Raw genomic sequence first — 26,509 nt, 5'->3', positions numbered from 1 at the left:
TTTGTTCTCTGGGCTCCTGCTGAAGGCAGCACCATCTTTTCCTGCAAGTACCTTAGCAGTGCATCGGTGTTTTTTCCTCCCGAAGGGTTATTCCAGGGCCAGTTGTTAAAATAATCCACTAAATACCTTGCTACAACTGTATTATTCCAAGGTTGATCTGAGAAGCTTAAGGAGATAAAACAAAATGTTTAGATAGAAAGGAAAGGGTCACTTCCAGCTACAGATACTGAAATCGGAAGTGAGGAGGTTGGATTGCAGAGGGGCTTCCCAGGCCGGAGGGAACCGCGTAAGCAAAGAAGAGGCGTGGTTATACCCGGGAAAGATGCTTGTTCCAGGACGCGGAATCAAAGGGAGATAAATGGGGGAAAAAAGATGGGGAAGGCACTCTGGAGCCAGAGTGTGGAAGGATTTGAAGAGATCTCAGTTTCATTCTATAGAAGTGGGCAGCTATTTTCGAGCAGAAAATTATTTTACAATCTCAGGGTAGAGATGAGAAATAGAGAAAATCATTTATCAGCACAGAAATAACTTTCCACCATAGCAAAGAAATGTGCATGAAGAATGAAGGAGACCAGACCAGTCAGAGTTCAGGTTCAAGATTTCTCCACACCGTCTCCTTGACTCTTCAGGAAGCCTCCTTAGCTGTGACGACCAGACGGCGAGCACTCTCTCATGTCTGCCACTGCTGTCTGTCAACAGTTGTGATCCTCTCCTAATTAAGATTTGGCCACGGATAGTTTTCCTCCAATATGAACTAGAACAAAGATCTCACACCCCTGTGACAGTCCTCCTCTGAATGGACTTCGACCAGGAACAGCCAGCTGTGAAGATGTCGGAAGGCAGAATACCTGGGAGGGAATATAATCTATTTGTTCGCAAACAATTTGTACATAGACTATGGAGTTGGATGGATTTGAGATTAGACCTAGTTCTGCTATTTGCCAGCCATGCGACCATGAGCAGGTCGGTTAAGGACAAGACACAATTGTAACCTCTGTCAAATCAAAAGGATTCAGAAAGATAATGTATAAACAGTGTCTGTCACATACAAAATGCTCACTAAGTAAAAGCTATCATCATCATCATCACCATCTTACTCTTCTTACTCTGAGAGGCTAGGGAGTTGTGCCCTGTCTGGGTCTCTCCTACTGTCCTTTCCCAGGGAACCAGGATCCCCACAGACATCCCCTTAGGGTGCTGCCTCACCCTGGCCTTGCCAATGACGACAGATGGCTGACCCCAGCTCTGTTCATCTTTCTGGCTCAGCAAACCCTTCTGTCCAGCACCACGTCATGCCCACCTCCTTCCTCCTGTCCGTACTCAACCCCAGCTTGTATCGGAAAGCCCTTCTACCTCCTCTGTGCTTGGCCAAACCCCGAGGCTGCTGCACACAGGACCTGGGCCAGGTGCAGGAAGGAACACTAAGAAGAAGGGGCCCCAGGCGCACACTCAAGGAGCCTGCAGATTAGCACCAGCTGTGTCTTATTCATCGTTCTGCCTCTGAATCCTGCCACAAAGTACCAATTCTACGATTGTTGTTGTCACTATTGTTGTTGTCATTTTTGTTTATATTTAAATGCTTGCTAGACTGAAGTGCACATTAGTATTTACTCACTCCACTTCCACTATGGAACGCTTTCATCACTGTGGAGTATAATGAAAAGGGTAAGGCAGATAGGCAAAGAATAAACTGAACATGCTTTCAAATAGGCTTTTACTGGTATATTTTAGGAGCACAGTTTGATCAGGAAGTACTGTGACTAATGAACCAAATTCGATGGTAGAACGATCGATGATAAGTTTCCTGGAGCCTAGTCTCAGACGTAATGACAGAAGTGGGGGAGCACGGCCAAATTGAAAATGATCAAAGAAATCCATAAAATAAATAATAATAAATATTAATAATAAAGATCTAATACATAAATCCATAAAATAGAGATATTTTATGACCATACATTCATTTTGCTTCTCACAAACCAAAAGCCACTGGGTCTCACTATTTCTTTAGCTCAACAGGTGCTACAGACTTATTTATACAAGACTACACACTAAGACAGTTCTTTAATTCTGATAAGGATGACGCCTCTTTTGGTGCTCAGACCTCCACAGGATAGGAGATTCTTTTTTTTAAAGATTTTATTTATTTATTTGAGAGAAAGAGAACACAGAAGGAGAGGGAGAGGCAGACTCCCTGCTGAGAGCAGAGAGCCCAACGTGGTGCTCGATCCCAGGACCCTGAGATCATGACCTGAGCTGAAGACAGACGCTTAACCCACTGAGACACCCAGGCACCCAGGATAGAAAATTCTTAAAAAATGGTCAAAGACAAAGCTGCCAGAGTAAGTTTTGCCATTAAGTTCTTTGGTATCGCAGATAGGGGTTATAAGGTCCTTAGATGACATTTTTACCTGAAAAAGGTAAAAATGAGAATTCCTGAAATGCTACTTGATAAAGGAACAAGTCATAACACATACATGGTGGTGTCATCCTCCTCAGTGATGCTGTGAGTGGCTTTATAACAAGGGCTTGGCCAGTGATGGGCTTTGGTGAGACCACCGACCCAGGAGTCAGGATTCCCGGGTTTTAATGCCAGCAACAAGCACACCAGAAGCTAAATCATCCTGGGAAAATCCTTTACTCTCACAGGGAGTGTGATTTCTTTCCATGACCGAAAAATGAAGGCGTTTTTGACTGGTGACTCTGTACCTTCCTCCCAGTTTTTGATTCTCTGCTATCTATGGGGCCTAAGAATTTAATTCCCCTGAGAAGCCTGTGCCAGAAAGAGCAGCTATTGTCACCATCCATATTTTCTGTGACTTTCTCTTTGTTCTCAGCCAGTGGGAAATTTCTGAGACTGATTCTGCTGCCGGCAGAAACCGCGGGAAAGGAAGGAAGTACATGTGGGAGTTTTGACCAAGGGCATCTAGAAGCTAAAAAATAAAATATGAGAAAAAAATAGAGATAATCAACCAGGATAGCACAACCATGGACCTTCTAACGAGACAACTGTGTCTGAAAAACAGTGAAGTAAAACCACATTCAGAACCAAGGAAAACAGGTAGGAACAATGAGTGGAAGATGCTTCCATTTCTCTAATCTCTGGGCAATGCTAATATCAGGAGAGAATAGTTAGAGCCAAAACTTCGCCAAACTTGGCAAAGCTAGCTTTACTCCATGGATCCACTGAATTAAAATTACTTGTCTATCTTTCAACAAACTCAAAAATACTTAGTTCTGCTGATGAGAAAATGGGATGAACATCAAATTGCTGCTTAAATATTGGGGCTTAAACATTTTGAAACCTAATCATTTGGGAGAATAGCGAGAGTTCCCTTGAACTAATCCCAGAAATAAATAACATGAAGGATCTGTCCTGATAAACATCCAGACTTTATTCATATGGTCTTCCCAAATACAGTTTTCAATAAGTATATACGGTAGTGAATGGTCATTATAGTACATCTGCTTTCCAGTGTGACCAAGTTTGTCACATACAACAAAGGTGCCATTATTATGCCTTCTGACTTCCAACTTCCAATGGCCTTCTTTAAACAAATGCTTACAGTATAATGGTTAAGAGAAACCTAATTCAGATAGACTTGTATTTGAGTTATAGCTCTGCCATTCATTAGCTGAGAGCTGAGTGACATTTGGACAAGGTACTTTACTTCTTGGAACTTCAACTTCTACATCTTCTATAAAACATCTACACCTTCTATAAAACAAGGATATAATAATGCCTTCCTGGTGGAGTTTTTGAGAAAAGGTTTAGAACAATACCCAAAATATAATACATGAACAGTAAGTTGTTTTTATCTTGTTTTTGTTGTTGTTGGTGTTGTTATGACAAACATGTACATGGTCCAGAGCCAAAATCTGCCTCTCTAAATTACAACCTAATTCTGGTATGGAGTTATTCAGAATAAGACTATAACTGCACAACAGTTGTTTAAGTGCAGGAAGGGAGCTCTCATGTACTCCTAGTTGTCTCTTACACAAGCTAAATATCTCCATTTCTGTTGACTAAACCTTACTTCTATGTTAATTGGGACTCTTTTGGATATCTGCGATAGAAATCTAGCTAACCTTGGCTTTAAAAAGGAGAATTTATGACATAGCTGGGAAATGTAAGGGATTGGAACTGGTATCATATGTCCATATGTTTTATTTTCCACGAGTTGACTTCACTTTGGAGAAGGCACTCCCAAATGGTAGCAAATTTGGCCGTGAACAAAACCCAGTTGATGCCGTCTTCATGGCATATGACTGAAGATCAAGCAGCACCTGCTTCTCTGAACCCCAGCAAAAGTCTTGATTGACCAGGACTGTAAAGCTTGTCAACTACTAACCAATCACATGTAGCCAGAGTGATAACGTGTTCTGACTGACCAGTCTTTGTTCTGTTGAGCGGAAGAGGGGGAGGAAAACAGCCCCCCCTCCAAACAAAAGAAAAAGGATAGAACTACCAGAAGAAGGGGTAGAGGAAATAGAGGAAAACCACTCTCATCTAACAATGTCCTGCTACCAATTAGGTGCCAATGATACCAACAGAGTCAGGATTATATTTTTTAACATCTGCACGATGGTGTTTAAACATGTGAAATAATAAGAAATATATATATACTGGTTTCTGCCCCTGGTTCCTGACACAGAGCTCCTAAAACTCTTGTAATTTCTGAAGCAATAGGGGTGATTGGAGTATCTTTTGTTCTAACATTTGGTCTTTGACCCAGGTTCCTGACACAGAACTCCTAAATCCCTTGGAATTTCCTAGGTGATAAGAATGTCTTTTGTTCTAATGAGGTGACTCTTGGTGGGCTCCAGAATAGCTCAGAGAGACCAGCCACAGTTAGCAGCCTGGAATGTTCAACTCTATCCTCTATTCTCTGAGGAGGGAAGAAGGGCCAGATATTAAGTAATAATCTATCATGCCTACATGATGAAGCCTCTGTAGACATCCCTAAAGTAGAGGTTTGGAGAGCTCCCAGGTTGGCACATACATTAAAATGATGTATCCCAACTTCACAGGGACAGAAGCTCCAGTGCTCAGGATCCTTCCAGACCTCACCCTTTTTATCCTGCATCTGGCCATTCTTGTATTCTTTATCATATTCTTTATTACTTAGTAAATCGGTAAATGTAAGTAAGTGTCTCCCTGGGTTTTGTAACCTGTTCTAGCAAATTACTGAACCCAAGAACCCAAGGGTTGTGGAAACCTCAATTTATAGCCAATTGACCAGAAATACAGGGTACAACCTAGGACTTGTAATTGGTGTCTGAAGTGGGGACGGTCTTGTGGGACTGAGCACTTGACCTGTGAGATCTGTCAGATGGATCGTGTCAGAACTTCACTGAGTTGCATTTCAGGTGAATCATGTCAGAACTGCACTGAGTTGCAGTTCCCAGCTGGTGTCAGAGACTTGGTCAGCATGCAAACTTCACACATCCGGGTACAGAGTGTTGGTATGAGTAGTCCTAGCAGTAGAAGAGGGAGAAAATGTTACTAATCCCATCCATAAGGGTCATGACCTAATCACTTCCCTGAGTCCTCACCTCCTAATACCATCATATTTGAGGGTTAGGATTCAACATATGAATGGGGGGGATACATGCAGACTATAGCAGGACTTCACTTTACCTGTAATATTTTTTCACAGGGCCACATGTTTCTCTCTTACTTATACACATCCAAAATATGTAAATATAAATACGTGTACGAGCGTGTGCACACACACACACACATTCTTTTTGAAAACCTATAAAACACACCAAAATGCTGCAGTTAGAAAGTGAGTACATGAGAAACTCATTTCTTCTTTTGTATGATTTTTAAACACTTTTAGTATTTAAAATTAAAATATAATAAAGAAAAACTTAAATCTCTTTCAGTGTATATCCCAGTCATATACCATCTTCTTGGATTTCTGTCCTTATTTCAATCAGTGAGGGGGGGTTGGCCTGTGTCGTTTTGATCATTGTCCATTTTTTCAGCCACCCCACCTCACATGGGGCATCCACAGATCTGATAAACAGGACTTCTTTTTTTTTTAAGATTTTATTTATTTGTCAGCGAGAGAGAGAGAGAAGGAGAGAGCGCACAAGCAGGGGGAGAAGCAGGCTCCTTGCTCAGGATGTGGGATTCGATCCCAGGACCCTGGGATCATGATCTGAGCCAGAGGCAGACATTTAACTGACTGAGCCACCCAGGTGATAAAAAGGACTTCTAATCCATCATACAAACGTTTATAAAAATGTTGATTGACACAGAAACGTGTGGCCTTTCTGTCTACGCTGCTCTCCACACTTCCCATCATGAGTTTTTTCAGGATACAACTGATCCCCCTTATCCTACCTTAACTCCAGTTTTGCCCACACGTCCCCATCTTGCCCAAAAAGATAACAGGAAAATCTGTTAGATGCCGTGTCAAAATTAAAGTATACCCCATACATATCAAAAAAATTCTCCTTATGTATGAAGAGCAGAAAATAAGAATATAAAGCCTTGTTTTTTCAGACAGTGCCACGTCGACCCCTAGAATCTTTCCTGAGTTAATTTGATTGACCCTGTGAGATGAGCTTTTAATGATGCACCAAGGGCCCTCCTAGGGTAAAACAAAATGGATAGCCACCAAATACAGTGATCTCTGCTAAAAGAAATAAGAAATAAAACCAAGTAATTACAAGTGATCATTTAGCTCTCTAATGTATGATAATCAGCCTTGTACACTGACCATTCCCCAGTAAACGCACTCATCGCACTATTCCATGCACGAATCAGTTTCTGATTATGATAATCCCTTGAACAATGACCTGAGAAATATTCCTGCATGCCAAGAAAATAAAAAATAAAATCAGGTAAAGTGCTTTCATCATAAAAGTTTAAAGATGATTTTATTTTTATGTAACGGCTGCAGGTTGTATCACAGCCAGTGTGCACATACAGCATTTTGAAAAAATGTTTCAATCCATATAGAATGCGAGGTAATACGACCCATCTCACAAAGACCTTTTGCTTGAGAAAGATTCATGAGTGTCATTTGAGAAAAATGGGATCCACCTTCTTTCCATTTAGAAATGATTCTGGTTTATGTAACAAACCACATTTTTTCTCTCCACCCCCCACTTCCTTTGCTGTCCTCAGGAACATTTGCAGACGATCAGAAGGTTTATGCCTCTCCATTTCTAGAGCTCCTGCTGCTTCTGCTTATTCACCTCCTGAAGTCTTAATTGTCTTGTTTGTAACACCACTGTTGGCTACTGCGGAGATAATTTTGACATAATCACACTAGAATTATGACTTGGGGATGGAGAACATAAAGAAGTGGATGAAATCTTAAAATGGTTCCTAAATCACAATGAAAAACCAAAAACAGGATAATTTTCAACCAAATTATCTGTTCTAGCTTTACTACATTTAAAAATAAAATTCACAGACTCGTTTCCCTCCCCTCCCCCACTGGGCTTTTAAAACTCATTTCTAGGGTTATTATTGAAGTCATTAATTTCTTCACAGCCAGAATTCTGACAAAGGAGGCAAACTCAGTCACTTGAAAAATGTCATCACTAAAAATTGGTTGAGTCGAGCTGGATGAAATGTGTTAGGTAAATCAGCAGCAGCTCAGGACTTCAGACCAGTCAGAAATGAATATCACACCGAAATCTCACCTCCACTCTTTCCAAGGCAGGCGATTTGCTGCTGGCTTACTCAACATCAGAAGAAATTCATTCACGTAAGTCTAAGTGTTACTGTAAGCCCCTGTTGAACATCAAAGTAAGATTCAAAGCAGCCCACACTACAATTACACAGAAGAAACAGACCCCACAGAGGCTCTGCTGGGTGTTGGCAAACACAGATGGGCTGGTACAGAGCCAGGACCAGAAGGAATAAGGAATTGTGAAATCATAGTTGTGCCTACTTCGTGGGTTTCTATGATGTGTGGTTGCTTGGGTTTATTTCTACTCCTCCACACTGGCTTCTATCCCTCAGAAACACTAAAATCATCCTCCAGACCAATCTGATGTGAAAGAGTTAAAGAAAGATATGGTGCAAGAGGTTGGGGACATATCTAGGATAGCTACATACCAATTCTAAAAATGGTAAATTACTATTGAAAAGACTGTGGTAGACACAGCCCAGTGTGCTCCCCACAAGTCTCACTCTTGACTAAACCCTTCCCTAAGAAAGTGGGTTAGACCCATGATTTGCTCCTAATCTACAGAATAGGGCAAAGGTGATGGAAGGTCACCACTGTGCTTATGTTACAATAAATCTACAAGACTCCACCTTACCCGACTTACCAGACTGGAGGGAAGGGCTGTGTTGCTGGCCTTGAAGAAGCAACTGTGGTATGAACCACCTGCAGAAAGGAACACATGGCAGGAAATTGCGGGTGGCTTCTAGGAATGGAGAGCCTCAGTTCTACAATTACAAGGAACTGAACTCTTTTGTTTTTTTTAAGATATTATTTATTTATTTATTTTAGAGAGAGAGAGAGAGAGTAGGGGAAGGGGCAGAAGGGGAGGCAGAGAATCTCACAGACTCCATGTTGAGTGCAGTGCCCAATGCAGGGCTCGATCTCACCACCCTGAGGTCATGACCTGAACTGAAATCAAGAGCTAGATGCTTAACCAACTGAGCCACCCAGGCGCCCCCTAACTTCTTTCAACACCCACGTGAGATTAGAGACCATGAACTCCAGAAACCACCTTGATTATAGCTTTGAGAGACATTGAGAAGATTCAGATAAGCTGTGCTTGGACTTCTGACCTGCAGTAACTGTAAGATAATAAATATGTGTTGTTTTGAGCTACCAAATTTATGGCAATTTATTATGCAGTAATAGACAACCAATAGAAAAACCAATACCAAAACCAATAGAAAACCAATACAAACCAATAGCGACCAAAAAAATACTCACATTGGAAAACATCAGCATAACCACTGAAATCAAGGACTGGTGCCATCTACAGACCAGAAATCTACAGGATTTTATTCTCCAGATACAGTCGAAGCAGTTCTGGATCAAAACAACAACAACAACAACAACAATGAAACCTGCCCTCTTCCTGAGAACAAGGTCTGAAAATTAAGAAGAGGAATTAATAGACCCCCAGCTGATACCTCTATACCAGTGAAGATCCATTTGTATCCAAACAAAACATAACTCAAAGTGGCTTAACAATAAAGGAATTTTAATGACTTGGGAAAATGTAAATATAGAGAGAAATGTCTGTCTGGAATCCAATGAGGATAGATTCAGCTACTCAGTGATGTCAATAAAGCCCAGTTTTGTTTTGTTTTGTCTTGTTTTGTTTTCTAAGAGCACTCTCTGCCTTGATGTCAAATATATCCTAAGACTAGCTCCTGCACTCCCATGGTCTCAAGATGGCTGTCAACAGTTCTGAGTGCTACATGCCTCCTCTTTCACATCCATCAGGAGAGAAAGTCTTTGTCCAAGTATCTCAGCAAAATTCCTGAGAGTCACATTGATTGGACAGGCTTAGCTCACGAGCCCATCTCCTAAACAGTCCTGGAGATGGTTTTGGGGTGGAGAGGGTTAATATGCATATTTGCCTTAGCCAGGGTCATGTGCTCCACTTCTCAAGTTGGTCATGGAATAAGTATGATAGAAACACATAAAACCTAAATGGAAATCACAACTCTTTGGAAAGGGTCACAGGACATGGAATCAGAGAGGTTAGTAAAAAAAAAAAAAAAAGTCTACTAAAACCCTAACTCAAAATGGTGAGGTTGGCACTGTCCTGAGACTCAAAATGGAGGAGGGCATTGGGAACTCATTGGGAAGTCCAGGGCTTAGGACCCTCTCATCTCCGCCTATAAATAGCACTAAGGCTGCATGTGGGAAGGCCTCGGGCTTTGTTCCTGGTAAGGAGTCTCAGCAAGTATAGGATTGGGCATATGGGGAGCTATTCCGCCCTGCATTTCTGCAATGGCACAAAGCTTAAGTGTTGGCTATGAGTGCAGCTGTGGTGTGGTTCTAGATCCTTCTCCACGCCTCTTAGTCTTCAAAATCAGTGAGCAAGCAATCTGATGATTTAACTGTATGTCATTGCTTCCTTCAAAACAAATTCTATTTGAGATACTTTGGCATAAACCCACGCATTATCAGAACCTAGTTCAACTCTTCTGTGGCCATAAATCAACGGCAAGCAAGTAGATATTTCCCTCATAGGAACAACAAATAGAATAACTACAGAGCCCAGTAAGATAGTCTACAGATGGTAAGAATAAAGGAAAAAATTCTAAGACGGCTCAGTAGAGCTACCTTCCTCTGAAATAGAGTTATTTCAAGAAATAGGAAAATTAGAAATTATCTGATTGTGATTCTTTGACTTTAATTTTTAAACCACAAGTGTACAGTTGAGTTCCTCATAAGCCTTAGTTCAGGAAATACTGAATAATTTGTATTTCTTTTTTTTTAAGATTTTATTTATTTATTTGACAGAAAGAGAGTACAAGCAGGGGGAGTGGCAGGGAGAGGGAGAAACAGGCTCCGGCTAAGCAAAGAGCCCGATGTGGGGCTCAATCCCAGGTCCCTGGGATCATGACCTGAGCTGAAGGCAGACGCTTAACCAACTAAGCCATCCAGGCACCCCAATAATTTGTATTTCAATGTGATTCAAGAACCTAGAGCCATTTTCCATGAAAATGGAAACACTTTGCAAAAAAAAAAAAAAAAAAAAGAATTGTGCTAGAAATAGTCCTATGTATCTTAAAAGTGAAATTAACATCAAAGCCATTTAGAAGTAGTTAAAAGCAATTTAGGCTCTGCAGAAAATGAAATAAGCAAAATAGTAAACGATGTCAAGAAATTCTCCCTGACTGCAAGGGATAAATTAAAAGCAATGAAAATAATGTACAGAGAAGATGAAATATTACAGTCAAGAGATAATAGATCTCCCTCAAAGAAAGAAAATGAATGGAAGAGAAATAATTGTCAAATAATATAGGAAATAATTCTTATTTGGGAAAAGCATTTTAACTAATTGAGAGTGCACACCAGATCCTAGGCAAAACTAAACCCACTTTGATATTTGCTGGTTAAACATTTCTAGCTTCAGATATAAGGAATCAATTTTTAAGGAAGAAAAATATATAGAAATGAATCTAACAGTTAAAAAAAATCACAAACAAGTTTAAGAACAAAAAAGTGTAAAATACCCACCAAAGAGCCAATATTTCATTGACCTCTTATTTCAAATACTAATGACTGAAAGTCATGTAAAAATGTCTACAGACCTTTAGAGGAAAATATTGAGCTGCAAGAATTCCATATCCAGGATTCATATGTGATGGCAAAATAAAGACAATTTCAGATATGAAACAGCTTAGAATATGTACTGCCTAGAAAACTTTCTTAAATAAATAACTCAGGGAGGTTGAGATATATCTAGGGGCATTGAGATCAATAATTTTAAACATGGTTCCATTGGAGTTTTGTAACCCTAAAACCTACAAGAAAACCCAAATAAAAACCTTAACCTATTTTCAAACACTAGGAAAAAAAATTTTTTAGAAATTGGCTAATTCAAAGATGCATATTAGACAGTAAGTCATAAACAAGTAAGTAAACCGGGATATGATCTGTCAGCCCAGACATAATTTTTAAGGATGCTTTTGACTCAAGCAGAGCATGCATAAACAGAAAAAATGCACATAGCTCAAATTACTGGTGAATGAATCTCCACAAAGACAACACACCCAGGTACCAGCACACGGATCAGGAAATTGAACATACAAGCATCCCAAAAGCCACACTCCAGCCTCTCTCTAAGTATAAGGACCACCATCCTAACTTCTAACACCCTAGATGAACTTTGCCCACTCTTGTTGTTCATATAAATGGAATCATATAGTCTGGATTCTTTAATTTAACATTATGTTTGGGACTAGAGCAACGCCTTTATTTTCATAGGTATTTGTCTGCTGATGACGGACATCCTATTGAAATGGACCTTGGGGTTTTTCCAGTTTGGGACCATTATTTGTAGTGTTGTCAGAGGAAATAAAACTACACCCACAGTGATAAATAGGAACCAACAGTAGCCTCAGGGACAGGGTAGGGACTGGCAGAGAATGGGGTGAACTGGATGCTGCTCTTTGTATCTGAAACAGAAAACCTGTCCTTAGACCTCCTCCTTTTATATAGATATGGAAATGTTCCAATAGGGACATAGTGTTGCCAGATTGGTTCATAAAAATATGTATTTTTTTAATGTTTGCAATCCAACTTTTTCTGTAAAATCTCCTCATTTTTAATGTTGGATTCATTTTCTTTTTTTAAGCTAGAGGACCAATAAGAATGCCAGGTAGCTTGCCAGGCTTTAGATTTTGCATGGGGCACTTCCCAGGTGAGCCAAGATTCATCCTGATCAAATTAGCCAGGCAGGAGGAAACCATGCCAAAAGTTGCCCCCTCAGTTGTATTGGAGAGAATCTTCATGTTTCGCCATGAGACAGAAAGGGCTTCCTTCGCTTTCAAGGCAATTGCCCCGGGGATCTTGAAGGAGAAACCCACCTAGGGATTGCCTGTCCTGCAGGATGTCCCCTCCCCATCCCAAATTCCTCCCTGTTGCCCTTCTTCTTAGAGGTTGTGCTGTTTTTTTTTTCCTGGTAATAACTTTGTGACCTTTCTGTAGACTCTTAATTTTCAGCATCTGCACCACCCAGGCGCCCCTAGACTCTTAATTTTCTTATTTGAGTTACAACCAGAGGTTGGAAATTTTTGGATGGGGATCAAATATTCCATTATCATATCCTCCAGGAAAGACAGTTTTACAATCACGCACACGTGAGGAGACTAGTAGATAAAGTACGACCTTCGTGCTGTGAACCAAAGGCTAAGATACTTTATTCATTTTTCTTTCTTCCTAAAGTGAAACAGTTCATTTCAAGCCTTGGCAGGAGCTCAGACTATTTTATACCAGCTCTTGATACCACATTTTTGGTTTGGTGGCGGGGTGGTGGTAATGTTTGTAAAGGAAGGAGGTCAAGTCATTTTCCAAAGTTCTAAGTAAATGATGTTCCAATAAGGCCAAAGTAAGAAGATTAAAGACTAATAGTTAGGTTATCATAAGAGCAAGACATATAAATAAGACCCGTTTTCCCCTAAGGCAACAGTTCTCAAATTTCTTTTTTTTATTATGTTATGTTAATCACCATACATTACATCATTAGTTTTTTTTAATAATTTTTTATTTTATGTTAATCACCATACATTACATCATTAGTTTTTGATGTAGTGTTCCATGATTCATTGTTTGCGTATAACACCCAGTGCTCCATTCAATACGTACCCTCCTTAATACCCATCACCAGGCTAACCCATTCCCCGCCCCCCCCCGTGAAACCCTCAGTTTGTTTCTCAGAGTCCTTAGTCTCTCATGGTTCATCTTCCCCTCCAATTTCCCCCCCTTCATTTCCGGGAGAGCAGGTTAAAACACAGACTTCCAGCCCCACCCCAGGCTCTCCAGTTCAAGAGGTAAGGGAAGAGTGAAAATTTGTCTTTCAAACAAGTTCCTAAGTGATGCTAATGCTGCTGATCCAGGGACCCCACTCTGAGAACCGCTGACCTACAGAAACCTCCACAATAAGTGCCTGTAAATTTGGTATCCCAAAGAGAAATAGAGACTTTGAAAGTCAGCTTCATCAGAAACACAAGGGTCCCTGGGTGGCTAAAATTAACAAGACAGGAAACGACAGGTGTTGGCGAGGATACAGAGAAAGGGGGACCCTCCTACACTGCTGGTGGGAATGCAAGCTGGTGCAGCCACTCTGGAAAACAGTATGGAGGTTCCTCAAAAATTTGAAAACAGAGCTACCCTATGACCCAGCAATTGCACTACTGGGTATTTACCCCAAAGATACAAAAGAAAAGAAGGGGCACATGCACCACAATGTTTATCGCAGCAATGTCCACAATAGCCAAACTGTGGAAAGAGCCGAGATGCCCTTCAACAGATGAATGGATAAAGAAGATGTGGTCCATATATATAATGGAATATTACTCAGCCATCAGAAAGGATGAATACACACCATTTGCACTGACATGGATGGGACTGGAGGAGATTATGCTAAGTGAGATAAATCAAACAGAGAAAGACAATTATCATATGGTTTCACTCATCTGTGGAATACAAGGAATAGAGCAGAAGACCACAGGGAAAGGGAGGGAAAACTGAATGGGAAGAAGTCAGAGAGGGAGACGGACCATGAGAGACTCTTGACTCTGGGAAACAAACTGAGGGTTGCAGAAAGGGAGGTGGGTGAGGGGGTTGGGGTAACTGGGTGATGGGCATTAAGGAGGGTATGTGATGTGATGAGCACTGGAATGAATCATTGAACATTATAACAAAACTAATGATGTATTATATGTTGGCTAATTGAATTTAAATTTAAAAAATAATAATAAGTACCTGTAAAGATTCTAAGCAATGAAAACTTCAGTAAATTAGACTTAATTAGAGTTTGTTTGAATTTTTTTTATAAAGATTTTGCAGAAATATTTCTTAGTATTGCCTACATTCTTGGTGACTGCTCAAATGAGAATGCTGGTATATACAAATGTTTTTCCATTCCCCTTTTAATTATTTGAAAATTAATGCTCACAAATTTGTTCCCAAGTGTAATGATCATTTCCTCTATTATTCCCTGCTTATCAAAACAGCCCATTCATTAAATAGATCCGCACAAAATGTTTTAAGACATGAACAAAGTCAGGTTGAAAGGAATGATTCTCAACAACTTTAGAGAAAATAACGGAATAGAACCGCCTCGCAGAACTATAAGTGATTATTATTGAACACCTGAAGGTAAGTAAAAAGCCACATTTGCATCATTTCTGAATTGGATCACCCATTGTTCAACAAAAACAAATCATTTTTCTTAGGCAGTCTTAGATCCTGAACTGTCTCACCTATAGGCTTTTTCAGAAACAAATAACTAGAAAAGTCTCTAAGGAGGGGAGAGGCCAGTTCCCCATTTTGACTGGCCTTAAGTTCGCCTGCCCTTGGCCAGGAGAGTCCACTCTAACAGGTGTGGAACTTGTTCTTCCAAACCTTCGTCTGGCAGCTTGCCCTGGACCTGCTGACTCCCTCGTCAGGACCCACCTGGATGATGCAGACCATCCCACAGCTATTAAAGGCAACATTCTGGGGCTGCCTGGGTTTCCCTCTCACACTTTCCGTTTGCTTAGATCCTGTTGCTGCCCACTTCTCTTGGTTCTATCTTGCCCACTTCCCCAGGTCTGAGAAGAATGGGTGAAACATTAATCTGTGTGGTTTTAATTTTAAGGACATGGAGATTGCCTCCTCAACAGTGTGGGTGGCATTTGTTTGGGAGGTCAAAGGCTGGTAAATCTTCTTTCCAATGGTCATTTACTGGGTTTGTCTTTTAGAGAACATATAGGAGAAGTGTTCACCTTACCTTTTCGGTTAACTTTTGACTCCTTTATGAGATCCGTGGGGGTAATCATTTAGGAAGGGCCTCCCCAGAACCTGGGTGTTATCCGTTTAATGGCCGCCATGACCCATGGCAGGGGAGGGAGGTGCTCCAATGCCCTTCCATAAATGTGGCCTAGAGACTGCCAGAGGGGAAAGGATTGCCCTGGTCACGGGCTAACTGATGGTGAGGTGGGGACAGCCAACAGGTGGGTGACTCCAGAGGCTGAGCTCTCCCCTCTCTGCAAACTGCCACCCAGAGACCTGCTGTATGTAAGGTTTCTCTGGTTCTGCAGTGAGTCAGGCCAGCAGTTACTACTGCTTTAGCTCCAGTATTCGAGACACTGGCCAATCAATAATATTGAATGACCCTTAAGTCCTATCAGACATAATGACTTCCTACTGGCTACCGTGGCTGGAAAGGATATCCGAAGCAGTGTCCTAACCCCTCAAAGGAGGAGGAAGTCACAAGAACCAAGGGGGAAACCCGAGTACTAAGCATTCTGATAGAAGTCTCCTGCAAGTACCTATGGAATCAGACTAAATTCCTTTTAATGGTGTTGCTGCCTAGAACTTGGACTTGGCTATCAAAGAGAAAATAATTACATTTCCTGGGCGTGTATGTGTGTGAAGGCACCTGTCACTCCAGTCCTCAGCTCGGCCCTTTGTCTCTTGGGAGAAGGAGGAAGTAGCCCCTCCAGTTCGGGCCCTGAAAAGAGACCTGATATCTCTGTTTTCATCAAAGGTCGGAATGGGCCTCTTCATTCTCCTCCAGCAAAGCTGGTGTCAGCCTTTCGATCAGTAGCCAGAAATTATCAGTCTCGAAGCAAAATCAGTTCAGCCCCACCTTGAGTAAAATGTGAGTTTCTTAGCTCTTCCCTCACCCCCAAAATAAGGGTGCATCATGCATTTTTGTTCTACATGTGAAGTTGTGTAACACTTGAGACTTCAGCTCAAAATATTAAAGCAACCCAGTATTAAGAATTGTAGATTTCTTTTGTAAGTAAGAGTTGAATTGACTTCAATTCATATCTAAGTAGCTCCTTGAACAACTCTCCAGTCTAAAATCTAGTTTCTGTTCGCTTCATTTGGCCTTAAACCAGATGAGAACCAGGGAGTAAATATAAGAGAACACGGAGTCCCCAAAATCAATGTCACTGTATTGTCATGACAATGTCATAACGTTGTGCTCCTATTGATGAGACTAAACCTAAAAGCCTATGGATCCTCTCTCCATAGGGTTGTTGGACTTCTGTGCCTGAAACAGCCTGGAAGAAACAAAGGGGAGAGTGGCTCCCATAGGCAAGTACCCAAACTGAAATGAGAAATAATAAATAAGAATTCAGGAATACATCAGTGGGAGGCCATTTAGTATGGGGTAAATAATTGTAAGCTATAAAAATCTGTAACAATTATTGTATTCTCCATAAGACTGCAGTAAACACAGTAACAATCACTGCATGTCCCCTCGTCCTATGAGTGATAATCAATGTGAGGAGGCCAGGTCATCAAGAAAAGATTTACCACTGTGCAGTATTCTCCGTTATCAAGTTGAGGAAGTCAAGAATGCACTGTAGAAATAGGTCTACTGAAGTGTTATCAGAGCAATTAAATTCATATAACACTAAAAGAGAAATTATTAGCTATCCTTAAGATGTGGCTATCCAAATGTGTTCATTCCCATAGCATTTCAGATTGCTGAGTTTTTGCTTTAGAATTACAGACTTGCTAAAATTATTACTGGAGATCTCAGAATATGCAGTCAGCTACTGATGTTTCATCTGTAAACAAGCCAAACGCAGTCTGAAACCACTTTCCGCATTGCCCATGGCAAGGGAAGATGGTTATTCTTTCTGATCCACAGCCCCACACCAGGTCTGTAAATAATTAAGAGTTAACTCTTACGCAATAGTTGGCAGGATGGGTAAGGATCAATGCTTTTCTACACAAAACTACTTTCTTCATATGGGGAACTACAAAATAATGGAATTATAATGAGTCATTTCCGTGTTGCCATGGATGGATCAAGTTGTCAAATGGTAGAATCAGCACACCTTGAGCATGAGAGGAGCTTAATTGAGAGGTGATTCTGCATTAGTGAATCCTAGAAGCCACTTCTAATCACGAGAGTATGACATTTGGGTGACATCTGGGTTTTTCTTTTCAAATTTGCAAGTTATTTGTTCCAAAACACAAGGATGGACAAAATCTAGAATGTCTTTTGCAAAGTACTTTACAGCAATATCTTTGAAACCATGTCTCATTCTGTAATTGAAACCTTGCGGGAAGGGGCTTTGTTCTTCTTGTTCTTATGTCCTTATTTCCCTGGAATACACCAAAGCACTGTAATAAATAAATAAATACGTACATACATAATGTAAGAAAATGTTAATGTATATTTAATTGTCTTAAGGAATAATCAGGGCATCTGGGTGGCTCAGTTCGTGAACCCAGGGTCCTGGGATTGAGTCCTGCATTGGGCTCGCTGCTCTGTGGGGAGCCTGCTTCTTTCCTCTGCCTCTGTCCCCCTCTCTCTCTCTCTGTCTCTCATGAATAAGTAAATAAAATCTTTTTTTAAAAAAGGAAAAATCAGAAGGTGATAAGCTTTGTGGCTTCCAAAAAGTCTCACAAGTAACTAAGGGGTTTTTTTGCTTTTCTTGTTTTTTTTTTTAATAAAGAGGGAGCATGGGGAAGGGCAGAGAGAGAGGGAGGAGAGAATCTCAAGTAGACTCACCTCTGAGCACAGAGCCCAACTTGGGGCTCGAACCCATGACCCCATGATCATGACCAGAGCTGAAACCAAGAGTTGGACGCCTAACTGACTAAGCCGCCCAGGCACCCCATCACTAAGGTTTTTAAAACATTGTTTGTTTCAACCTGGAAGGCATAATAAGTAAACAGTAAACAAATTTCAATGTATAAACTATTCAGATGGGAAGGCTGAAATTCCTTATGTTAATTATCTGCAAAACATAAAGGACGCTAATGACAAGCGGTCTCTACCCAACTCCCGTGACAAATTAGAGGTTTTCATCTGAAATTTCAGATGCCTTTTTTCTCACGTCAGTCTCCCTCATTTGCAACAGACTGCACACTCTACTCTTCCTCACTAAAATCCAACAACCTGCATGTAACTATCCCCTGGGAAAGGACAAAGGCATACCAAGGAAAAGCAGCACTTGAATTCAGAAACTGAACAACCCCAGTATGGTCCAGAGAACAGCAAGTCCAACAATGTCCCCTGGAAGCTTCCAGCAATGGGGCTTCTTAGCTGCATAGGGAAGGTGGAGCCATCCTGCCCAGAGGAGCAGACCCAAGGCTGTGGGGCCTCTTCTCAGCTCCCCCTGAGGAGTCTGTCGAGGAAGCATGGTGAGAACCAGGGGAAAATTCTCTACTTTGACCCACAAGCCCCAGGCCGCATCTCTACCTCTCCCACTTTGAGGAGATTAAGGGGCAATGGCTGCAGGACTTCACACTCGCTGTCCCAGCAAGAGACTTTGGAAATGCCCACTGGGAAGAAGCCTGCAGGCTCTCCATGTTACCTTTCTAAGAGTCTACAGGGAAGCCCAAAGAATTCTTCACACTCCCTATTGCCCTTGAGACTCCAAGCAAGATTGCCTCCAGACCCCAAAAGGGCCCTCAACACAGCTGACTCATTTGAACCCCATCCTGCACTTCAGCCCATCAGTGAGGGGTCTCTTCTTTAGGCCTCTCTTCCAGAAAAAGGAGGCCACTCACCGCCCAGCCCCGCCACATGGCCCCCTGGTCCTCACGTAACACAGCTCCGAGCTTCCCGTGCTCATTTGGTGCGCTGCAAAGCGAATTAGGTCTCTGGGTTGCCATATTACCCCAAAGGCCAGGGCGTCCTATGATGGGACACAGCACAGGAAGTCACTGCTGAGGGAACACATACTTTTCAGGACATATTGGCTCCCAAGTAAAAGGGTACAGTAGTCTGGGAAGTCTAACTCACTTTCTTCTCCTAGAGAAGGTCAGGTTAGCAACGGCCTGTCGGGCTTTGGAGAGCAAAAATGGCCCTCTTGCAAATCTCTTCCCCATCTCCCCACTAAAAAGAAAATATCCAAATCATTTCAGCTAGGAAACTGAATTGCCTCTCCTTTCCAAATGTCTGCTTGGGAATTCTGGGTGGATTTGAGCAAAACTAAAAGGTCTATCTTTAGAATTGATTTCCGGGAGAAGCGCTGCATCCATCCAGGTGTGTATGTCTTTATTTGCTCTAGCGCCATGAAAACGGTTCATTATTTACTTTTCCATCCCTGATTCTGTTCTGACAGCGCAAGCCTGATGGCATGTTAATCAGGGCACTTTGTTTTACAGCCCCCGAGTCACTTAACATTTCTGGGTGAGAGAGTCTTAATTTCAAGAGTCTCCTTGAAGAGTACAGCATTTTGCTGCAGCTTTTTGGGGGTGAAGTATGACAACCACACGCAGTCATGGTTTTCGTTTTGAATTGCCAATGACTTGGCCCGTGGCTTCATTAGCATCCACTTAGTAATTGGTTTTCTCGGGCCGAGAAAATATAAAGGCCAGAACATTCAACAGATTTTCAAAGAGAACTTCAGAGGACAGGGATAAAAAAGAGCAAGATGTGCTGTTTCAATCTAGGATGACCTTTAAAAGGCCTCCTCTGACAGACAGTGCCTTTACTTAGGAAGCAGGTAGATGGTGCCACTTCCAAAACCAGCCCTGAATTTTCAGCATGGTCCTCAGCTTATGGCCCCAGATTTGCCATCTGTCCCAGGGATGAAAAGTCTCTGTGGCAGCAAGGAGAGGATCCATGCTCGATTTCATCCACCCCATTGGCAGGATTGGCAGGAAGGCCCTAGTTTCATTTGGTAAGCCACAGAGAAATTCTCAGGAATTCGCCACTGCTTTATTATGGGACCTCAATCCTCAAGCACAAGTTTGCTGTTCAGAAGAGGAAGAAGGAGATCCATCGATGCAGTCTTTGTTGATTTTAACCCTAGTCGACCTAAAGGCATAAACAAAGGCTAATGATATTAACAAAGCCACAGGAAAACGCAAATTACTGTGTTAGTGTATCAGTGAGCTCTTGCTACAGGACAAACCACCCCAAACCTCAGTGGCTTAAAACAACAACCATTCTTGTTTCATATATACGTCCAAGTGTCTACTGGGTGTGAGTTGATGGAGGCTGGTCTCAGCTGGGTAGTTCCACTCCGCGGGTTCCTCATACTTTTCACGGAGACAGAGGGCTACCCTGGGCCTGTTCTTATTGTGGTGAAGGGAGAGGTTCAAGAGGACACGGAAGCGTGCAAGACCCCTTGAAGCCTGGGGTCAGCATCTGTCCTAATTCTATTGGCCAGAACAGGTCACATGACTGAACGCAGGGGCAGGAAATTCTGCACCACCAACAGTGGGAGAGCACGGAGGTGTTACTGGCAAAGGGTGTGGATACAAATTTGATGGATAGAATCATGTATACAAATCTACACGTGCAGACCAGAATAAAGCTCTGAAAGGATACCTAATTCAGATGTGTCAGAGAAAGGGGAAAAAAAAGTAGTCTCAGAGAAAGATGGTGATGTTGGTTAGAGTAGATCCCTAACAGGGTGTTCAGGGATTTTGTTCCTTATCCTAAGAGCAGTTTGAAACCACTCAATGGATGGATATGATGGATACAGGGTAGCCATAACATTTAAGTGAGAGCAGACTCCAGCAGAACAATTAGAATGTCCCGATATGAGAAGTTAGTGGTTAGGCTCTGATAAACGCACTGGAGTTAGAAAAAAATATCTCATTTGCGGAGGTAGTTAGGAGGTAGAATCACCTGGGCTTTGTGAATAACAGACCGTTGGGGGTGAGGGGAAGGAAGTGGTCAAATATGACCTCCAAGCTTCTGGCCCGCATCACTAGGTGGCAAATAGTTCCATTCACTGATCTAGGTAAACTTGTGTGGGAGGGTGAGGGAGGGGAAGGAGGGTGGGTGTGGAGAGGTCTTGACTTCAATTTTGGGCATATTAAATTTGAGGACCCATGGATCATTGGAGTGGAGATTTTGAGCACGTAGTTGATTAGAGAAGCCATCAGGGATGGAGATAGGTATCTGAGAGTTTTTAATAATGCTTCCTAGAGCAGGTAAAGTCTGTGTCCAGCTCTGATTATAAGATGGAGTTAGCAGACATACAGTTTAAGTGATGGGATGCATCAAGCCATTTGCAAAAGATGGCAAGCAGGTAATTGTTACTGACAGGCAGGATCTTTGTAAGACAATAACAAAACTAGTCTTGGTTAATTCAAAGGAACAATTTGGTCCAAGGGCTTGAGGCTTTAAAAAATTCTGTGGCATTCAATATATCATAATCACATATTACCAAATAGTGGAAGGTTACCGAAAATCACAACAGGGAATTAGACGGGAGGTAATTTGGACATCTTCGTGTCCAGTGATGACCCTGATTTATTCAATATTGTTGCTCCAGAACTTAGGGCAATACTTGGCATGTAATAAGACATGTTTGTGAATGAATAAATGAAGGCCTAAGTAAGGATAATCTATGAATGAATATGTTAAATAAACATTTATATATTATCACTAAAAAGAAGCAGTTTTTCATCACTCACAGACCACTCATTCTATACTTTTTTAAGCATGAATCTTTGGTAACCAGAGAAGTTTCTGCTGCACAAAGATCCTGTCTGCCTGCTTTTTTTTCTTTTCTTTTCTTTTTTATTTTTTAGTTTCAGAGATAGTGATTCATCAGTTGCATACAACACCCGGTGCTCATTACATCAGTTGCCCTCCTTAATGCCCATCCCCCAATTATCCCTTCCCCCAGGGTGTATCCCCTCCAGCAACCCTCAGTTTATTCCCTAGAGTTCAGCATCTCTTATGGTTTGCCTCCCTCTCTGTTTTCATCTTATTTCATATTTCCTTCCCTTCCACTATGTTAACCTGCTTTGTTTCTTAAATTCCATTCGAGTGAAATCATACGGTAGTTGTCTTTCTCTGACTGACTTATTTTGCTTAGCATAGTACCCTCTAGTTCCATCCTTGTAGTTGCAAATGGCAAGATTTCATCCTTTTGATGGCTGAGTAATATTCCATTTGTGTGTGTGTGTGTGTGTGTTTGTGTGTGTGTGTATACACACACACAACATATACATATGTATGTATATGTATATATATACACACACCACATCTTCTTTATCCATTCATATGTTGATGGACATCTGGGCTCTTTCCACGGTTTGGCTTTTGGGGACAATGCTGCTATAAATATTGGGGTGCAGATGCCCCTTCGGATCAGTCTATTTGTATCCTTTGGGTAAATACCCAATAGTGCAATTGCTGGATCATATGGTAGCTCTATTTTCAACTTTTTGAGGAACCTCCATACTGTTTTCCAGAATGGCTGCCCCAGCTTGCATTCCCACCAACAGTGTAAGAAGGTTCCCCTTTCTCCGCATCCTCACCAAATCTACTGTTTCTTGACTTGTTAATTTTAGCCATTCTGACCAGTGTGAGGTGGTATCTCATTGTGGTTTTGATTTGTATTTCCCTGGTGCTGAGTGAGTGGAGCATTTTTTCATGTGTCTGTTGGCCATTTGGATGTCTTCTTGGGAGAAATGTCTGTTCATGTTTTCTGCCCATTTCTTGACTGGATTTTTTGTTTTTTGGGTGTTGAGTATATAAGTTCTTCATAGATTTTTGATACTTTACCTGATAAGACATTTACAAATACTTCTCCCATTCCATAGGTTGCCTTTAGTTTTGCTGACTGCCTGCGTTCTGTGCGGTCCCCTCTTCCTCTTCACACGCTGCAGACTTTTCAGCAGCTGTTCGCTCCAAGGGCTGCTTCCTTCCGGTGGCTCCGTACCGGGCTGGGCAGTCATCTCACACAGGGAACGGGCTCTGCAGGAGACCCTGCTGTCCATCCAGCCAATGGGGACCTCACCTCAAAAAATGTAATTTTTTTTTTTTTTAGGAAGCTCCATGCCCGTCACGACCCTGAGATCAAGACCTGAGCTGAGATCAGATGCTTGACCAACTGAACCACACCTGCACCCTCAAAAAATGTAATTTAAACTTTATTTAAATCTTACACTTCCTTAATGGAGGCCTTTAATCTGACTGTTACAGGGCATAAACCAGTATCTAGCCATCTATGCCCTATAGGCATTCAGCCCACCCTCGTTTTTGTAAATAGTTTCATGGAAACAGCCGCACCCATTCATTTGAATCCTGGCCTTGGGGCTTTTACTCGCTACAGGGGAGAGCCGCACCACAGTCCCTACAAAGACCATGCGGCCCACAAAGCCTCATCCAGCAGTTGATAGAAAAAGTTTGTTGACCCCTAGTATATCCAGTGGAGAAGTGCTTGCCTCTGTGCCTACCAGTCAGTCACAACCGCCTTTTTGGCCTTGTAGGATAGACAGGAACCCTTATGCAAAAATACCAATTCTTCTTTTATTAGGGTGTTTTAACACATGGCATGACAATGAGGCGGATTCCTGTAAGTGAGGAGGGCCCAATCTACTCTCAGTTCTGAAATCAGCTCAGTGTTATGACCTGGATTTCAGGGTTTTCATGGTGAATTGTTTTTCTTGCTGTCATTCCCTCTCTCCCTCTGTAATATTCCCTTGAACTCACACTCACTCCAAACCTTCTCCTGTTACCAAAATATGGCTTCTGGAAAAAAATCTTCATAGTTCATTCTTACTAAAGTGTGAAGGACTTTAGGCTTAAGGAATATCTGTGCTCCATCTTTCCAAGTAGAGCAGTGTATTCCTCCCTTTTAGCTTTCCCTGCACTTTATATCTAAAACACCACTGCATTTCTTTTACATTCATCTGCTTCCAGAGCCAAGACCTTCCTGAGGACAGAGACCACTTATATATCTTTAACTCTCTAGAACCTATGACACAGCTAGAGTATCTCCAAAAATATTTACTAAAGGAAAAGATGGATAGAAGAAGGAAGATGGGCAGCCTGGAGGGCTGCGTGGCTTACAATGTCATTTATCAGTCCCTGATTTATTTGCATTTTGACAGAAGACATGACTTGAAACCAAACAATGAAGCTGCATTGGTGGGATTTTAAACATCAGGAAGCAAATGGGGGAGATTTTGCAGGTAGGGAGACCTTTCCAGCACCCCCTTAAAATCTATAACAGAAAGCTATCTGTCTTACTTCATTTCTCCGTCAGCCCTGAAGCTGAAAAGGGAAATGTACATCCCACATCTAGGAGAACAAAGACTAGCCTCCTTTGAAATATAGGAAGAAAGCTAAATATATTCAAATTAGCAAATGGGGTAACATCAGCACGAAAACCAAATGGTAAGTATTTGGAAGTCTCTTTAGAAGAAGAAATGAGACCAAAATATTGAATGCCAGTAAGACATCCCCCCAAGCTGGATCTGAAGTAGCACAGCCTAGTGTTAGGAGCTCTTGGAATCCAACTCCCTGGGCTTGAACCCTAGCTCTCCTTCTCTCTGGCAACATGGTCTCAAAACCTAAAATCTTGGAACTTTCCAGAACGCTCGGTGAGATGCGGAGGAGCAGCAGCTGCCCAAGCTGCGCCCAGCAACGCGCTCCTTCCTGCTCCCCCACACCGCCCTTGGCCCTCTCACCGGCTGTAGAAAATGGTGAAAGAAACCACTTACTATGATGTTTTGGGGGTCAAACCCAATGCCACCCAAGAGGAATTGAGAAAGGCCTACAGGAAACTGGCCTTGAAGTACCACCCTGATAAGAATCCAAATGAAGGAGAGAAGTTTAAACAGATTTCTCAAGCTTACGAAGTACTCTCTGATGCAAAGAAAAGGGAATTATATGACAAAGGAGGAGAACAGGCAATTAAAGAAGGTGGAGCTGGTGGTGGTTTTGGCTCCCCCGTGGACATCTTTGGTATGTTTTTTGGAGGAGGAGGAAGGATGCAGAGAGAAAGGAGAGGTAAAAATGTTGTGCATCAGCTCTCAGTAACCTTAGAAGATTTATATAATGGTGCAACACGAAAACTAGCTCTGCAAAAGAACGTGATTTGCGATAAATGTGAAGGCCGAGGTGGTAAGAAAGGAGCAGTCGAATGTTGTCCCAATTGCCGAGGTACTGGAATGCGAATGAGAACTCATCAGATAGGACCTGGAAAGGTTCAGCAAATTCAGTCTGTGTGCATGGAGTGCCAGGGCCATGGGGAACGGATCAGTCCCAAAGACAGATGTAAAAGCCGCAATGGGAGGAAGATAGTTCAAGAGAAGAAGATTCTAGAAGTTCATATTGACAAAGGCATGAAGGACGGCCAGAAGATAACATTCCATGGTGAAGGAGACCAAGAACCAGGACTGGAACCAGGAGATATTATCATTGTTTTAGATCAGAAGGACCACGCTGTTTTTACTCGGTGAGGAGAAGACCTCTTCATGTGTATGGACATACAGCTGGTTGAAGCACTGTGTGGCTTTCAAAAGCCAGTGTCTACTCTTGACAACCGAACCATCGTCATCACCTCTCACCCAGGTCAAATTGTCAAGCATGGAGATGTCAAGTGTGTGCTAAATGAAGGCATGCCAATTTATCGTAGACCATATGAGAAGGGTCGCCTAATCATTGAATTTAAGGTAAACTTTCCTGAGAATGGCTTTCTCTCTCCTGAGAAACTTTCTTTGCTGGAAAAACTCCTACCTGAGAGGAAGGAAGTAGAAGAGACTGATGAAATGGACCAGGTAGAACTGGTGGACTTTGATCCAAATCAGGAAAGACGGCACCATTACAATGGGGAAGCCTATGAGGATGATGAACATCATCCCAGGGGTGGTGTTCAGTGTCAGACCTCTTAATGGGGCCAGTGAAAAACACTGCTGGCATTTTATATGCAGTAGTGAATGAGTGAAGGACTATAATCATAGCTCACTACTTGCTATTGTTTTTGTTTTAATATTCAACTATAGTAGTGTTTTAAATGAAGAATAAACTCAAATATAAAAGCTCAAAAAAAAAACCCTAAAATCTTCATCTGTGAAATGGGGACGCAAATAGTACCCATCTAATAAGCTTTTGATGTGGTAAA

The 26,509-nt window shown here is 41.8% G+C and overlaps 1 protein-coding gene and 1 pseudogene across 1 annotated transcript in view; both read left to right on the top strand.

Annotated features, from left to right (window-relative positions):
* The first annotated feature begins 18,715 nt into the window (after nucleotides 1-18,715).
* PLEKHG7 (pleckstrin homology and RhoGEF domain containing G7) overlaps nucleotides 18,716-26,509 on the top strand; it is a 52,880-nt gene continuing 45,086 nt past the window's right edge. Inside the window, 2 exon segments of the mRNA XM_035729301.1 lie at nucleotides 18,716-19,231; nucleotides 19,640-19,674. Of these exon segments, the coding sequence (XP_035585194.1) occupies nucleotides 18,716-19,231; nucleotides 19,640-19,674 (551 nt within the window).
* On the top strand, nucleotides 25,086-26,279 carry LOC113922635 (annotated as a pseudogene).

This window comes from Zalophus californianus, chromosome 9 (assembly GCF_009762305.2).
Source record: "Zalophus californianus isolate mZalCal1 chromosome 9, mZalCal1.pri.v2, whole genome shotgun sequence".
Taxonomy (NCBI): Eukaryota; Metazoa; Chordata; class Mammalia; order Carnivora; family Otariidae; genus Zalophus; species Zalophus californianus.
Note: the sequence above shows the minus strand (reverse complement) of the source record. Positions and strands in the feature narration are given on the sequence as shown.